Source organism: Panthera onca, chromosome A2 (genome assembly GCF_046562875.1).
Source record: "Panthera onca isolate mPanOnc1 chromosome A2, mPanOnc1 haplotype 2, whole genome shotgun sequence".
Lineage (NCBI taxonomy): Eukaryota > Metazoa > Chordata > Mammalia > Carnivora > Felidae > Panthera > Panthera onca.
This window is the reverse complement of record NC_138340.1, coordinates 110,433,156-110,451,562: the sequence shown is the minus strand read 5'-3', so window position 1 is coordinate 110,451,562 and position 18,407 is coordinate 110,433,156. Positions and strand designations below refer to the sequence as shown.

The following is an 18,407-nucleotide window of genomic DNA, read 5'->3' as shown; positions in this document are numbered from 1 at the left end:
TGTTTCCTTTATTCCATATTTGGAATAAATGCTTTTTCAAATAACAGTTTTTTTATCACATAGTGATAGAAACCAGAACACTATCTTGATTGACAAAGGTCACACTTGAGGTTGATGACTTGACGTATTTTGTTATTCACTTAATTTTATTAAATTTGAGCTTTTAAGTAGGTGGAGTCTTTTGGATTCTTTTTAAATATATAGACAATTTTTTAAATTACTATTTTTTTAGGAAGAGAGTGTGTGTGAGTGGGGGAGAGGGGGGAGAAGGAAAGCAGGGAAGACAGAGAAAGAGAGAGAGAGAGAGAGAGAGAGAGAGAGAATATCTTAGGCAGGCTCCATGATCAGCAGGGAGCCTGATCCCAGGACCCAAAGTCAAGAGTCAGGGGCTCAACTGACTGCACCACCCAGGAATCCCAATATATAGATAAATGTTAGCGGATAGCTCCATTTTAAAAATAGCTTGAAGTTTGTAAAATAGGTCATAATAGTTTTTTCCCATATAATAAGCAAAGAAAATATTTATTTGTATTGATTTACTCATTTTTCAATTGAGATTGGCACATGAATTGTAAACATTTCTAGCAGGGACATCATAGTTGTATGGGTTATCATAGTAAATCTGAATTTTCAGTTTTTGACTTAGCATAGTAGTTTAAAAAAGGATCTTCTTCTTTTTTTGCCAAAGATTCAAGAATCTTAACCCAAGGATCACTGAACAAAAACTATGTTTTATTTCAGGGCAGCATTAGTGTACTTGTTTTGATCATAGTTTTCTTTTACTAAATAGTACTTATAATTCTAAATCAGACTGTAATTAATATTACTTCATCACTTGTAATTTTATATAGTCTCCTTGATATTTACATTTACATTATACCTGTGACTAGTGTTTAAGAGATGTTTCAATAGATTATTTCATCATATTTAATGAAAATAATACTTATTAATTGTATATTTTAGGTGTACTAAAAAGACATTTATGTACAAAGTTCTATAACAACTTCTGGGTTGCATAGTATAAGATGCTAACATGTTTAAAGTAAGTAGCATTTAGCTGTTGAAATGTTACCTACAAGGAAAGGTTAATCATAATAATAATGATAGTAATTAACAACAATAATACTTTTTGAAAAACAATTGTTATATATTCTCTGTGATAGTTTGTAATTGGAAGAAGATCGTAGTAGATAACAATCTGAATTTTGTAGAAAATTCTATTTTCTTTGAAGCTTTTTCATATAAAAGTAATATTAAAACAAAGGTTATATTTCTAACAAGATATTTGACTATTGGTCATATGACCACTTAAATAAGTGGATTCTTATTATGAAGTCCCCAAGACCATTTTGATGTTCAATGATTACTAAGAGGACTCACAGGGCTCAGCATAGTCATGCTTATAGATAGGATTTATTATAGACAAAGGATATAAAGCAAAATCAGCAAAAGGAAAAGGCTCATGGGACAAAGTCCAGAGGAAACCAGATACAAGTTTCCAAGAATCCTCTCCCATGGAAACCTCATGGGACATACTTAATTCTCCCAGCAGTGAAAGTGACAACACATATGAAATGCTGGTACTAAGAAAGCCCATCTGAGACTAAGTGACCAAGGTTTTCATTGGAGGCCGGTCACATAGGCAAACTTCTGGTTAGTGTATACTAAAATTCAAGACTCCCAAAAGGAAAGCGGGTGTTCAACATAAACCACATTGTTTATACAAACAGGTTAGGTACAATGAATGACTTTTAGCAGTTAGGCAGTGGTGGGAACCTTCCCACCAATTGTCATCCAAGGGCCAGGCTTGTAAGCAGTCCTTTCTGAGGAGAGCAATTTCAAGTTAATTCTTTTTTGTTGCTGTTTATTTTTCTCCAGCTTTACTGAGTTATAACTGACATAAAACATTATATAAGTTGAATACATACAACATATTGATTTGATAATTACATAATGGTTACTACCATAAGGTTAGCTAACCCCTCTATCACATCACATAGTTACCATTTTTATATTAAGAACATATAAGATTTACCTTCAGTAATTTCAAGTACATAATATGGTGTTATTATTATTATTATTATTATTATTATTATTATCACTACTACTACTACTACTACAATAAATATAATTGGCTCAAGGTAACTCTTTCCTGCAGTCTATCATGATGTGATTATGTTCCCTTCTAGGTATGTGTGGGTGTATGTATCTGAGGCAAAAAAGTTTGAAATTTAAACCCAAAGGCCATAGTTAAAAAAGATTCATTTTGAATCACTCAGTAATGATTTTTGTGCAATTATTTTTCAAAATTATTTGAAATCTGTCTTAGAGTCTGGATTCACTTCATACAGATCACAATAATAGATAACTTTTTGTGTTAGGCAGTCTTACTAAATGTTTTACATGTCTTCTTATTTAATCCTTATGTAACCAATGTGTAGGTACTATTATTCTCATGTTAGATAAGGAATCTAAAATTATTTCTAAATTAATAAATAATAAGGAATTGGTTCTAGTACATTTTAAAAAATTGAAATGTTAAGAATATGTCTACTGATTTTTTCCATATTTTTTTCTTGCCATGTATTGAGTATAATCAAGAAGTAGCAAGTGCGGATAAGCAATGAAGGAAGAAATAATCTGATGTACTAAGTTGATTTCTGAATTTCTTTGTTTTATAGTTTTTTTAATTGTGGATTTTCTCTATCCTGTTCATATAAATAGAGAGGATTATTGCTGGGGGAGGGATACAAATAATATAAAGATTACATGGGGCAAAGATGGGTAAGGCATATGTGACATAAAATGCTTTAACACTTTTTTTCCTATAAAATTAAAAATGTATACATTTATTTATTTATTTTTTTTTCCAAGTCGTTAGATGACCTTTCAAATGTATCTTCTGATGACTCAGTACAACTTCATGCTTACATTTCAGACACTGGTAAGAGACTTTGTGGTACAATTATTGCTTAAAAATTATTGATTATTATTACACCTGGATTATTTTCCACATATATTTTTACAAACCATTTTTCTGTTCTATAGTCGTATTTTTTTTTTTTTTCAACTTTTTTTTTTTTTTTTAATTTATTTTTTGAGACAGAGAGAGACAGAGCATGAACGGGGGAGGGGCAGAGAGAGAGGGAGACACAGAATCGGAAACAGGCTCCAGGCTCCGAGCCATCAGCCCAGAGCCTGACGCGGGGCTCAAACTCACGGTCCGTGAGATCGTGACCTGGCTGAAGTCGGACGCTTAACCGACTGCGCCACCCAGGCGCCCCTCTATAGTCGTATTTTTAAGTTACATGTTTTTCTGCATTGTTTTTTGTTAACTTCTAAAATGTTTATTGTGTATATGGTTTGATATATACTTTGTATCATGTTTGATGATACCTTATATGTATGTTAGAATATACTTATATATCTTCCTTCTCTAAGGTTGTTACTGTTAACACTTGGAAAAGCTTAAATTCTAAGCATTTTGTCATAGCTAATAAACTTGAAACCCAGTCTTTTCCTCTTGTTTGTGTCTAGCTGATAACTGTCTGCAGAATTCTTAAGAAATCACTTGGGGTAGATTTTAGCTCAATCTTTTTCATAATGCAGAGTCAGACTAGATAACTGGGTTAATGAAACTTTGGTATAGGAGCTTACAGAAGTTTAAGGAATGCTTGGATAAGGTGAGAAACCTCTAAAATTTTGTGACTCAGTCAGCATACATACAAAATGGTTAGTGAACTGAGGAAAAAAATCAATTTACATCATTGCCACTGGGTTATTAGATAATGCCAATGAGTAGTAGGTAATGGTGGTTTACTTGTCCAGCCTCTCACTAGATTACAGGATTATGTCTGTCAGATTACATTTGAAATATTACCATATTGAGGTATCTCAGTTCAATTTCGTGCTTACGTTTTAGGTACTAAAAAGAGATCTTACAGTACCAATGCAGTTTAAAAGATAATTTACATCTTTTTTTTTTTTTTTTTTTTTTTTTTTTTTTTTTTTTTTTAAGATCTCTGTTTTCTTTTGCTTCTCACTGGAGCTAGAATCTCATTTTGCACTGTGTTACCTGCCATATTTCTGAAATAAGTTATTTATAATTGCTGTCTAAGTTGTTCTTTTATCCTTTACAGTTAGTTGGTGCATACACTACCTGCTCTTAAGGGTCATTGGATGACACCTTTGTCAATAAAACCAGAAGTTTTGTTGCTTTTCCTTCTAGCTTTTGTTATAGTTGTTTCACTGTTGTTTCAATTTTCCTTCCTGAAATGTAAAATTCTTTTTAAAAGTCTCTCTTTGTTGGTTTGTCTTCCAAATGGGAGGATATTTCCAAACTGCAAATATTCGGTATTTGTCCTTATTTCTTTCTTGAGGACCTTATACTTTATGTCTCAAGGAAGATACTCATGTTCATGTTTCTTTTGTAGATCTTTCTTTTCTCTAAACATTCTGATTTTCTAGCTCCTTTATCCATTTACTTAAAAGTATTTATTAGCTTCTTAAAATGTATGGAAGCACTAAAAGCATTTTTAATAAATTGTTATTTCTGTCAGACAAACTTAAGTATAAATACTAAAGAGGCAACATAATATAGTTGTTAAGAGCATAACTTTTTTCCCATTTGCGTGGGTTCAAGTCCCAGCTCTTCCACCTAATGGTTGGGTGAACCTGGCAAGCTCCTTAACTTCTGTGATCCATAAAATGGATCAATAATAATGTGTACCTCACAGAGCTGTTCTGAGACTAATTAATTACATTAGTAATTACGTGAGTAGCCATTATATATTAGTGTTTGTTCAATAAATATTTTACCAGTTAGACTTCATAGTCTCTGAGTCTAGATTTTATGTTTTTAACATCTTATTACAGGAAGTAGAACGTAGATTCTAGTGAAGTGCTTCTCAAGGAGTGATCCATGGGCTACTGAACACTTCTCTTTGTGTAATCTTTAAAATCTACTAGCTAAATTCAGCAATGTACTTAGTGATGAGAGCTTGATTTACATTCTGGTCTAGTTCCTTATCTCATTCTGGATTAGTGACACATAGCTTGTACATCACCTGCCATAAGTAACATTGTCTTAATGAAAGCAAAACCTATTTCCACTGTAATATCTCACCGTCATCTTATAATAAATATATGCAGCCTCATTATCTGTTTTTAAAATCAAATTACCTTTTTGTCTTCTGCACAACCTATTCTTCCTATTGTTCATGCACCCGAGTCATGAGCTCCTCTGCCTGTCAATTTGTGAGAAATCTTTTTTAGAATGCTTTCTTAACATTCTTCCCTTTATTTCTTTTCTATTCCATCCTAGTCTTGCTCTTGTTAACTTCTAGTTGGTTATGATTTGTTGCCTAATAGGCTTCTGCTTTCTGTTTTCTTTCACCAAACCTCTCTTGAACACAACAGATAAAACTGTTGCCTCATTGCCGTGCTAACTCTGTTGAGTGGTGCTGGTTCTATAACAGGATGAAAAAGTTCGGTGTAGTTTGTTCTGCACAGGTCTCTGTGAGAAGGATCATTGGAAGAAGTGAACAGTGGATAATAAATAATGTTACAGAGAGCTAAAGTCTCAGAGAGTGAAGCAACCAAAGTCTATCCCTAATCTTATATTTTGACAAATCAGGAAATTGATATTAGATAAAAAGGGAACAAAGGGCAATTCTGAGTAGACAGTGCAAATCTTAGAAAAATGTTGATGAAAGCCTAAAAGAGGTTTCTGTCCAAACTGCATTTGCCAGTTTGGATTTTTAGCGTTCATGCTATTAAAATAATTTAGTAAGATGCTATGCAAACCCTTCTTGGCCTAATTATATACAAAATACAAAATATTTAGTCAGCCACTATTTCCCCTCACAATTATGGATTAATGTAATCTATTATTAGAAGAGCAATTTATACTTGTGGGCCAAGTGGTAGTCTAAAGTGCTATTGGAAATCCTGCCTTCCACGCATAGAAAGGCTGAAAACAGTAAAATAAAAATAGCTACAGGGAGAAATGTACAGGTGCCGTAGGCCATGACGAAAAATAAATTTAGGAAAGCAAAGTGGAGTTGAAGCCAGGGAGCTCACAGGAGCATAAACATTTCTATCTTGATTTTATTTTTTTTTTATTTTAATCAAAAAAGATTTTTTTTTTTATTTTAGAGAGTGAGCGAGTAGGGGAGAAGGGCAAAGGGAGAGAGAGAGAGGGAGAGAGGGAGTGAGTCTAAGCAGGCTCTGTACTTAGCATGGAGCCCCATGTGGGGCTCAATTTCACGACTCTGGGATCATGACCTGAGCTGAAACTGAGCCACTCGGGCACCCCTGCTATTTTGATTTTTGGGAGCATTTTCATGTCTCTCAAATTTAGAAGTGGCAGGATGAGCTAAGGCCATAGTAAGCTGGAACCTAGTACTTCACATGAAGCCCAGAGTAACCAAGGGTGGCTTAATAGGAACGAGGAACTAGAAAAACTTAGCCTGGTGTCAAGAGAATAAAACAAAGAATGCCAAGATCATGTCTGGAAATGGTACCCACAAGAAATTGAAAGCCCGTCTTGATTCCCAGCGTGGGTGTGTCTAGATATAGCCATCCTCAAGTGATTGTGTACCACAGGGTCTCCTAGCCTGAGGGGATATTAAAAACACTCGTAGAGATAAAAGCTAAGGCAAGAATGCAACACTTTGTCAAAAGAACCAAAATAAAATCATAGAAAAAAATACTGTAATTGAGACTGAGGTCAGTGGATGGATTAAGAATCAGACCAGATATAGATGACTAGAGACTCAAAACTTGTAGAGACCTGAAGAAACGATCTAGAATACAACACTAGAAGGAGGAAAGAAACTGGAAAATAGGAAAGAAAATTAGAGAAAATGATTCACAACAAATGTCTTAAGTTTAGTACAAAATCGGAACAGGTTTTGAGTTTACCTCACTAGGATGCTGTGTAGGAAAATGTCTTTAAAAAAAAAAAAATCTCCAGAATGAACTACATTTATAAATTTTTGATAATTGTAAACAGTAAAGAGACTTGCCAGAAGTCCATGAATTGTAGTTCTTGGCTTTTGCTTTCTGTTTGGTGGGAGAGATATTAATTGAAATACAATTGAATAGTGAAAGCTAGTATCAAAGGTTGTTATTTTATATCTGTTACTTTTCTTTTATTAAATATGTAGAGAATAATGTTACATTATGAGGCGGTAGTGTGGTGTCATACTAAGAATAGGTACAAGCTCTTGAGGAAGTGAGTCGAAGTAGGTAGGTATCACTGTGTGGCTAGTAGTGTCATCATAAACTTATAATGTGAATGTGAGTCCAGAGGATGGGAGTCTTTTATCCTTTGGTGACATCCTTTTGTCTCAGTCTGTCATTTCAAATTCTTCTTCACTTCATGTTCTTTTGTTTGTTTTTGTTCTTCATCTTCCTCTTCTGTGTGTGTTTTGCTCCTCTTCATTTTGTTTGAAATGACTAGTATATGCTGACTATGACCCATATGCTGTGGCAGGCGTTTGTAATGATCATGGCAAGACGTACGCATTATATGCTATCACTGTTCACCGGCGTGGTCTTAACAGCGAGGAGATGTGGAAAACCTATCGCCGTTACAGCGACTTTCATGACTTCCACATGAGGATCACTGAACAGGTAATCCTCCACTGAACGTACATTTTCGAGTTTGTGCATTTTTTGTTGTTTCCTAATTTGATGTTTGATTCTAAATAGCTCTGAGGATGCTAAGATAATGAGCAGAGCCAAAGGAAGTAAGGTAAGAATTTTTGTATAGTCAGCATAATGTTAGAATGATTAGGAGCATTTAACCAGTAAATCAGTCTTAAACCAGTTATAACCATTGTAGACTAGTGACAAAATATCAGTGGTCTGCTTTGGAAAATTATAATGAATGTATCTTTCTAACTGTGTGTGTGTGTGTGTGTGTGTGTGTGTGTGTGTGTTTGTGTGTGTGTTGTGCTTTGCAAGAGGTTTTTGGGATTTAGGTTTGGTTTAAGATATGGAGGAGTATCACTGTAGGGCATTTTGTGTTTTTATTTTGGACAATATAATCCAGAGCTATAGTTATTTTAAATAGTATCCTTACCCAATAGTGTAACAGTTAAATCCTTGGTCTATTAAGTTGTTTTAAGAACCACAACCTAAATTAAGTTTAACATTAGCCAATTAATGTTTTAATTCTTACTAAATACATCCCTCTTGTTTTATAGAAGTATGTGGACGCTTAAAGACAACAAATGTAAATGAATTATTTCTCTATTTTACTTTTTATTAAATACTTTTTTCCTTAACTTAAAAAAAAAAATAGATCATCATCACATGAATTGGAATATGTGATCTATGGAATGTAACTTTTGAGAATCTGTGATTTCATTCAAAGTTTTTTAACTATACATGCTGGTTTTAAACCAGTAAAAATACTGATAATTGTGACATCTGAATGGACAGAAGCTTTGAAATGACATTGTATTATTTGAGTAATCAGAAAATATCTTTTTTCAGTTAAGATAATGGAAAAAATATGGTTGGCACCATGATCATTTCATTAAAATACTCTGTGAATAGAGTGAGATAAACAATTAATAGCTTAAAAGTGATTAAAACCAGATTAGGGTTGACTCCAGAAGCCCATATGAAAAATACTATTTTAAATTATATTCATAAGGAAATTAACAACTTTGGACATGTCTGTTCTTCTGTTTTTGTTGTCTTGGTTTGTTTCTTCAGCTTAGATTGATTTTTTTGCAGAGGTGAAAGAATTTTCTGTCCCACATTGATGAAATAATTGCTTTAATTTTATAAATATTACCTATTTTAGAGTCTAAAATCCCACAGCTTATATTATCTGTCTTCCCATCCTCATATATCAACCAAACCTGATAAATTTTAAAATAATTTGAATTGCTAAGTAGTTTTATTTACTTGGAAATCAATGGGAATTTGGAATAATGTGAAATTTTCTTTGTTTGAATAGTGTTAACTTTTTACTATTAAGAGGAATAATAACTGCATAATTTAAATATTCTAGGCAAGGACTGTAAATATCATGTTTATGTTTACATATTGACAATTATAAGTGAAGAACATACTTTAAAAAAAAAAAAAACCTTTATTAATAGAACAGTCCATACAGAAATTTCCTTTTACAATACAGCAAAAATTCAATGAAATTAATAAAGTGAATTCATTTTTATTTTTTATTACTTTTTTTTTTTTTAACATTTATTTATTTGAGAGACCGAGCACAAATGGGGGAGCGGCAGAGAGAGAAGAAGACAGAATCTGAAGCAGGCTCCAGGCTGTTAGCTGTCAGCTGTCAGCACAGAGCCTGATGCAGGGCTTGAATCCACAAACTGTGAGATCTTGACCTGAGCCAAAGTCGGTTAACAACTGAGCTACCCAGGTGCCCCAAGAGAAGTCATTTGTAAAAGGGCTCATTGCAGGCAAAGTGCATGTGTTTTGACTTTGTGTTTCTTATCAAGTCACAGTAGTGTATGATTACTTAGATTGCTCACAGAGCTTAAGAATTTAAAAACAAAGCTTCTAAGTGAAAATGTGGCTTTAAGGAAAATGCTGAACATTTGTAAATAAGACCCAGGCTATTCGCCTTTTAGCTCTGCCTTATCTATATTTTTTTTTAATTTTTTTTTTTTTTTTACATTTATTTATTTTTGAGACAGAGAGAGACAGCATGAACGGGGGAGGGTCAGAGAGAGGGAGACACAGAATCTGAAACAGGCTCCAGGCTCTGAGCTGTCAGCACAGAGCCCGACGCGGGGCTCGAACTCACGGACCGTGAGATCATGACCTGAGCCAAAGTCGGCCGCTTAACCGACTGAGCCACCCAGGCGCCCCTGCCTTATCTATATTTTTAAACTCAAATCTCTCATAAAACAGCAGAAGAAAAATGCAGTGATTCATAGTAATTCATCAGTTGGTAACAGTACAACCTATTGACACAAATAAATTTAACTCCATAGAGCTCTTCAAGTGTTAACATTATTTTAAAACAGATTTTGTTTTCTTAACTTTGTGATGTAAGCTTTTCCAGTCTAAATATACTATCATTTTCTTTACAGATGTTTTTAGGCTCATTGGATGTTTTATTGATAAAGATTTATAAAATTGAAAGAAAATAATTAATATTAAATATCACGTTATTTTAGAAATGGCCTGAACTATGCATTTATTTATTCAGCATATATATATATATATATATATATATATATATATATATATATATATATATATACATACACACACACTGAGTTTTTTCTGTGTGCCTGGTACTGTTCTCAGTGCTCAGAATACAGCAGTGAGCAAGACAGACCTAGTCTTTGCCTCTGGGAGCCTACATTCTAGTAGACACTGTGCAATTGTATTATATTGAGTGAATTGTATATTAGCACAGATAAAATACTAGTGATTTAAATATTAAGTATGCTTTAAGGTAACTGAGTAAAAGTATTTATGTGCTTGGATATAAACAAATTTTGAATCCTTGTAACGTTTAAAAAATATTTTAAAAATATTTAAAAAATAATGGGGGGCACCTGGCTGGCTCAGTCATTAAGTGACCAACTTCAGCTCAGGTCATGATCTCACCATTCATGGGTTTGAGCCTCATGTCAGGCTCTGTGCTGACAGCTCAGAGCTTGGAACCTGCTTCAGATTCTGTGTCTCCCTCTCTCTCTGCTGCTTTCCCATTCACACTCTGTCTGTCTCTCAAAAATAAATATTAAAAAAAAAATACATTCATGAATTTTTGCAGAGAGAATTATATTACCTTTTAGGGAATGGGCTCCCTTTACCTTGTATTTAAATATAATCTTTAAAATACCACGATTATAGTAAGTTTAATTAGAGTATAAAATTTCCCCATTTTTCTTTTTATAATAGCAATATTTGAGAAAACTATCAGTCCTATATTCTTCTGTTCTAGACAGTTTAAAAAGGAGTTTGATAATCTTGGCTTTAAGAAAATAACTATTTTTGTGGCATTTAATTTATTTCTTTTTATTAACAACATTTAATAATTTAAAGTTTCTGAAATTAAAAAAATTTCTTTTTAATGTTTATTTTTGACAGAGAGAGAGAGAGCAAGTAGAGGAGGGGCAGAGAGAGAGGTAGACACAGAATCTGAATCAGGCTCCAGACTCAGCCGTCAGCACAGAGCTCGATGTGATGCTTGAACTCACAAACCACAAGGTCATAACCTGAGCTGAAGTCAGACACTTAACCAACTGAGCCTCTCAGGCACCCCCAAAATAAATTGTTGTTTTATTACATACTGTTATTCCCTTGATGTATTAATTTGCCAGGGCTATCATAACAAAATATCATAGACTAAGTGGCTTAAACAATAAAAATAATTTTCTTGCAGTTCTGGAGGTTAGAAGTCCAACATCAAGGTGTTGGTAAATTTGTTTTTTTCCTGAAATATCTCTCTTTGGCTGTCAAATGGATGCCTTTCTTAATATGGCCTCACATGGCCTTTTCTGTGTGTGCTCACATCCCTGGTGTCTCTTTTCTCTTTGCGTGTTCAGATTTCCTCCTCTTATAATGATACCAGTCATATTAGATTACACCCACCCTGAGGGCTTTGTTTTACTTAATTCCCTCTCTGAAGTCTCTGTCTGCATATATAACCCCATTCTGAAGTACTAGGGGTTAAAGACTCAGCATCTGAACTTGGGAGTGCAGTACACTTCACCCATAACGTACTTGTAATAGTAGAATAAAGTATGTATTCTGTAAAATTAAATCAGTAGTTTCGGAGAGGTGGGTGGCCAACATGGCTGAGACGTAGGGGAATCTGTACTTCCCATGTCTCTCAAACAAAGAAGGGCTGAAGCCAAAGGACTTTGAACCCCAAGAGTCTGGGAGGAAAAGAAACTAAGTTTACCAGGGAGAAACCAGGACAACCTGAGGGGCCATAGGGCTATTTCAAGGAAAAAATTAAACCACACCTGGTGGAGGGTCCAAAACATCATTACGAGTAGGGAAATAAAATAACCAAAGTCACAACAACAGAGAGAAAGTAACACTCTCCACAAAACACTTCCTGAAGGGCCAGACCCTGGACGGTGTATGACCCCCTTTAACATAGCAGTGCTCGCAGATGTAGAGCACACATGACAAACTTTTAAAACTCATAAGGGACAGAAAACTAGCCAAAATAATGCAATGGAAGAATTCTCATCAAATTCCAGGAAGAAATGACAGCTAAAAAATTGATCAAAACAGATACAAGCAACATAACTGAACAAGACTTTAGGAATCTATTGCCACAGAGATCAAGAGTTATCATGAATTTAAAAAGTGCTATAATGAGGTGCAAAATAAAATGGAGGTGGCCACAGTGTGAACTGAAGAGACAGAGGGGAGAATAGGTGAATTAGAAGATAAAATTATGGAAAAAGAGAAAAAAAATCTAGGATTATGAGGGGAGAATTAGAGAACTAAGTGATTCAATGAAACGGAACAATGACTGTATCATAGGAATTCCAGAAGAAGAGAGAGAAAGGGGCTGAAGGTGTTACAAACAAATCGTAACTGAGAATGTCCCAATGTGGGGAAGGAAACAGGCATTGAAATCCAAGAGGCACAAAGAACTCCCTTCAGACGTAACTTGAATCAATCTTCTGCACCACATATCATAGGGAAACTGGCAAAATACAAGGATAAAGAGAGGGTTCTGATAAACAGGCCTTAACATACAAGGGTAGACACATAAGGGTAGTAGCAGACCTATCCACTGAAAGTTGGCAGACCAGAAAGGAGTGGCAGGAAATTTTCAGTGTGTGAACAGGAAAAATATGCAGCCAAGAATCCTTTGTCCAGCAAGCCTGTCATTCAGAATAGAAGGAGAGAAAGATTTTCCCAAACAAAAACTGAAAGAATTCATCACCAATAAACCAGCCGTACAAGAGATCCTAAAGGGGATTCTGTGAGTGAAATGTTGCAAGGACCACAAAGTACCAGAGACATCACTACAAGCATGAAACCTGCAGATAACACAATGACTCTAAACGCATATCTTTAAATAATAACACTGAATGCAAGTGTACTAAATGCTGCAATCAAAAGACATAGCGTATCAGAATGGATAAAGAAACAAGACCCATCTATTTGCTGTCTACAAGAGACTCATTTTAGATCTGAGGACACCTTCAGATTGAAAGTGAGGGGATGGAGAGCTATCTATCATCCTAGTGAAAATCAAAAGAAAGCTGGAGTAGCCATACTTATATCAGACAAACTGGACTTTAAAAAAGGTTGTAACGAGAGGTGAAGGGCATTATATAATAATCACTGGGTCTATCCATCAGGAAGAGCTAACAATTATAAATGTCTATGCACCGAATTCAGGAGCACCCAAATATGTAAAACAATTAATCACAAACATAAGCAACCTTATTGATAAGAATGTGGTAATTGCAGGGGACTTTAATACTCCACTTACAGCACTGGACAGATCATCTAGACAGAGAATCTGTAAAGAAACAATGGCCCTGAACGATACATTGGACCAGATGGACTTGACAGATACATTTAGAACTCTGTATCCCAAAGCAGCAGAATATACTTTCTTCTCGAGTGCACATGGCACATTCTCCAAGACAGACCACATAATGGGTCACAAAACAGCCCTCAGTAAATATAAAAGAATTGAGATCATACCATGCGCACTTTGAGATCTCAATGCTAGGAAACTTGAAATCAACCCGAGGAAAAAGTCTGGAAAACCTACAGAAGCATGGAGGTTAAAGAACATCCTGCTAAAGAACGAATAGGTCAACCAGGCAATTAGAGAAGAAATTAAAAAATATATGGAAACAAATGCAAATGAAAATACAACAATCCAAACCCTTTTGGATGCAGCAAAAGCAGTCCTAAGAGGAAAATACATTGCAATCCAGGCCCATCTTGAGAAATAAGAAAGATCCCAAATACAGAATCTATCAGCACACCTAAAGGAACTAGAAGCAGAACAACAAAGACACCCCAAACCTAGCAGAAGAAGAGAAATAATAAAGATCAGAGCAGAAATGAACAATATAGAATCACAAAAACAAAACAAAACAGTAGAACAGATCAATTAAACCAAGAGTTGGTTTTTTGAAAAGATAAACATAATTAATAAACCTCTAGCCAGGCTTTGCAAAAAGAAAAGAGAGAGGACCCAAATAGATAAAATCACAATTGAAAATGGATTTATTACACCCAATCCCTTAGAAATACAAGCAATTACCAAGGAATACTATGAAAAATTATATGCCAACAAACCGGACAACCTGGAAGAAATTGGACAAATTCCTAAACACCCATACAGTACCAAAACTCAAGCAGGAAGAAATAGAAAATTTGAACAGGCCCATAACTAGTGAAGAAATTGAATCACTTACCAAAAATCTAACAAATAAGAGTCCTGGACCAGATGACTTCCAAGGGGAATTCTACCAGACATTTAAAGCATAGTTAATATCTGCTTTATTATATTTTATATATTATATATTATATATATAATTATATATAATTTAATAATATATATATAATATTATAATATATATATTATTAATATCTGCTAATATTCTCAAGCTGTTCCCAAAAAATAGAAATGGAAGGAAAGCTTCCTGACTCATTCTATGAAGCCAGCATTACTTTGATTCCCAAACCAGACAGAGACCCCATAAAAAAGGAGACCTACAGGCCAATATCCCGGATGAATATGGATGCAAAGATTCTCAACAAGATACTAGCAAATCGAATTCAACAGCATATAAAAAGAATTACTCACCATGATCAAGTGGGATTCATTCCTGGGCTGCAGGGCTGGTTCAACATTCACAAATCAATCAATGTGATACATCACATTAATAAAAGAAAAGAACCATATCATTCTGTCAATAGATGCAAAAAAGTATTTGACAAAATACAGCATCCTTTCTTGATAAAAATCGTCAAGAAAGTCGGGATAGAAACATCATAAAAGCCATTTATGCTGGGGTGCCTGGGTGGCTCGGTTGGGCGACCGACTTCGGCTCAGGTCACAATCTTGCAGTCTGTGAGTTCAAGCCCCATGTTGGGCTCTGTGCTGACAGCTCAGAGCCTGGAGCCTGCTTCAGATTCTGTGTCTCCCCCTCTCTCTACCCCTCCCCTGCTCACGCTCTGTGTCTCTCAATAATAAATAAATGTTAAAGAAAAAAAATTTAAAAACATTTATGAAAAGCCCACAGCTAATATCATCCTCAGTGGGGAAAACTGAGAGCTTTTCCCCTGAGATCAGGAACGTGACAGGGATGTCCACTCTCACCACTGTTGTTTAACATAGTGTTGGAAGTCCTAACATCAACAATCAGACAACAAAATGCAAAGGCATCAAAATTGGGAAAGATGAAGTCAAACTTTTCACCTTTCGCAGACAACATGATACTCTATGTGGAAAACCTGACAGATTCCACCAAAAGTCTGCTAGAACTGATACCATGAATTCAGCAAAGTCTCAGGGTACAAAATCAATGTACAGAAATTGGTTGCATTTTTATACACCCGTAATTAAGCAACAGAAAGAGAAATAAAGACACTGATCCCATTTACAGTTGCACCAAGAACCATAGAATACCTTGGGATAAACCTAACCAAAGATGTAAAAGATCTGTATGCTGAAAACTATAGAAAGCTTATGAAGGAAATTGAAGAAGACACAAAGAAATGGGAAAGCATTCCATCCTCATGGATTGGAAGAATAAATATTGTTAAAATGTCAATACTACCCAAAGCAATCTACACATTCAGTGCAATCCCAATCAAAATTGCACCAGCATTCTTTTCAAAGCTAGAACAAACAATCCTAAGATTTGTATGGATCCACAAAAGACCCCAAATAGACAAAGTAATATTGAAGAGGAAAACCAAAGTGGGAGGCATCACAATCCCAGACTTTAGCCTCTACTACAAAGCTGTTATCATCAAGACCATATAGTATTGGCACAAAAACAGACACATAGACCAGTGGAATAGAATAGAAACTCCAGAATTGGACCCACAAATGTATGGCTAACTAATCTTTGACAAAGCAGCAAAGAGTGTCCAATGGAAAAAAGACAGCCTCTTTAGCAAATAATGCTGGGAGAACTGGACAGCAACATGGAGAAGAATGAAACTAGACCACTTCCTTGCACCATACACAAAAATAAACTGAAAATGGATAAAGGACCTAAATGTGAGACAGGAAACCATCAAAACCGTAGAGGAGAAAGCAGGAAAAAACCTCTTTTATCTTAGCCACTGCAGGTTCTTACTCGAGACATCTCCAAAGGTAAGGGAATTAAAAGCAAAAATGAACTGTTGGGACCTCATGACGATAAAAAGCTTCTGCACTGCAAGAGAAACAGTCAACAAAACTAAAAGGCAACTGACAGAATGGGAAAAGATATTTGGAAACGACATACCGGATAAAGGGCTGGTATCCAAAATCTATAAAGAACTCACCAAACTCCACACCCGAAAAACAAATAATCCAGTGAAGAAATGGGCAGAAGACATGAATAGAGTCTTTTCCAAAGAAGACATCCAGATGGTCAACAGACACATGAAAAGGTGCTCAACGTCGCTCCTCATCAGGGAAATACAAATCAAAACCACACTGAGAGAGTGGCTAAAATGAACAAATCAGGAGACTATAGATGCTGGCGAGTATGTGGAGAAATGGGAACCCTCTTGCACTGTTGGTGGGAATGCAAACTGGTGCAGCCGCTCTGGAAAACAGTGTGGAGTTTCCTCAAAAAATTAAAAATAGATCTACCCTATGACCCAGCAATAGCACTGCTAGGAATTTACCCAAGGGATACAGGAGTGCTGATGCATAGGGACACATATACCCTAATGTTTATAGCAGCACTTTCAACAATAGCTAAATTAGAGAAAGAGCCTAAATGTCCATCAGCTGACGAACAGATAAAGAAGATGTGGTTTATATGTATAATGGAATACTATGTAGCAATGAGAAAGAATGAAATATGGCCTTTTGTAGCAATGTGGATGGAACCGGAGAGTGTTATCCTAAGTGAAATAAATCACGCAGAGAAAGATACCATATGTTTTCACTCATAGGTGGATCTTGAGACACTGAACAGAAGACCATGGGGGAGGGGAAGGGGGAAAAAAAAGTTACAGGGAGGGAAGCAAACCATAAGAGACTCTTGGATACTGAGAACAAACTAAGGATTGCTGAGAGGTTGGGGGAGAGGGGAAAGTGGGTGATGGGCATTGAGGAGGAACTTGTTGGGCTGAGCACTGGGTGTTATATGGAAACCAATTTGACAATAAATTATATTAAAAATAAATCAGTAGTTTAGGATAATGTAGATAAGTAATATTCTGGAAAATTAAATATTTTTAGGACACCTTGAAAAAATAAATTTATTTCCATAAGGTATGATTTTTTAAAAAAAAAAAATTCTTAAAACCAGGAGCTCTCCACTGGACATTTGATCTAATGAGGACCTATTTTAATACTGTTGTGGCCAAACAAATTTATGAATATCACTCCAGCATAACATTTTCCCTGTAAATTGCATGTTTCCTTTTTTTGTTTTTGTTGTTGTTGTTGTTGTTGTTGATTTTTTTGGGGGGTGGTTGCCTTTGTTGAGGCAAAAGAGTTGCCTTTACCTTTCATGTATAACATACAATGAACTTATTCACATTATAGTGTCAAGCAACTATCTGATTTGCCATTCCATTTAAAAATTTATCAGAATGGGATACCTGAGTGACTCAGTCGGTTGAGGCTGACTTTAGCTCAGGTCATGAACTCGCGGCTCGTGGGTTCGAGCCCTGCATATACTCACTGCTGTCAGCCTGTCAGCGCAGAGCCTGCTTTGAATCCTCTGTTCCCCTCTCTCTGCCCCTCCCCCACTTGCACTCCCAAAAATAAATAAATATTGAAAAATAAAATAAATTATCTGAATCTTTCAGTTGGAGATATAAATCATCCTGCATCTTTTCATTTCCTCTTTAATCTCTGCACCAGGAATGAATTTTCTCTATAGATCCATTATTGTTGATGTTTTTAAACAAAGAATGGTTTTAGAAAGTTTGTTTCACTTCAGGACATGTATCACATGGGAAAGACACTAAGATTGCTTGAAATTTCAATTACTAGACTGCTGGCCAGGCTTAGTCACTAGCTAAATGACTTTGCTCTTACACTCTGTTGGCCCCTGGTACAGTTAAAATTTGTGCTTTAGCAAGGCACAGCAGAGTACTGTATATGTGGATCTTTGAAGGTGTGCCTAAATGTTAAGTCTATAAATGCTAGACTTAGAGGGTGTATACTTTGTGTTTGTGGCCTTATAAAGATAAGATACATATTAATGGCTCTTAGACTTTTTCTTAGTAAT

The 18,407-nt window shown here is 35.3% G+C and overlaps 1 protein-coding gene across 5 annotated transcripts in view; it reads left to right on the top strand.

Moving 5' to 3' along the window:
- SNX13 (sorting nexin 13) overlaps positions 1–18,407 on the top strand; it is a 135,605-nt gene that overhangs the window by 96,690 nt on the left and 20,508 nt on the right. For all 5 annotated transcript variants that reach the window (XR_013553464.2, XM_078441586.2, XM_060632622.3 and 2 more), the window contains 2 exons: positions 2,875–2,944; positions 7,499–7,638. Coding sequence is in view for 4 of the 5 variants with exons in the window: in XM_078441586.2 (XP_078297712.1) it covers positions 2,875–2,944; positions 7,499–7,638 (210 nt within the window). In the remaining variant the exon portion in view is untranslated. The remainder of the gene's footprint in view (positions 1–2,874; positions 2,945–7,498; positions 7,639–18,407) is intronic.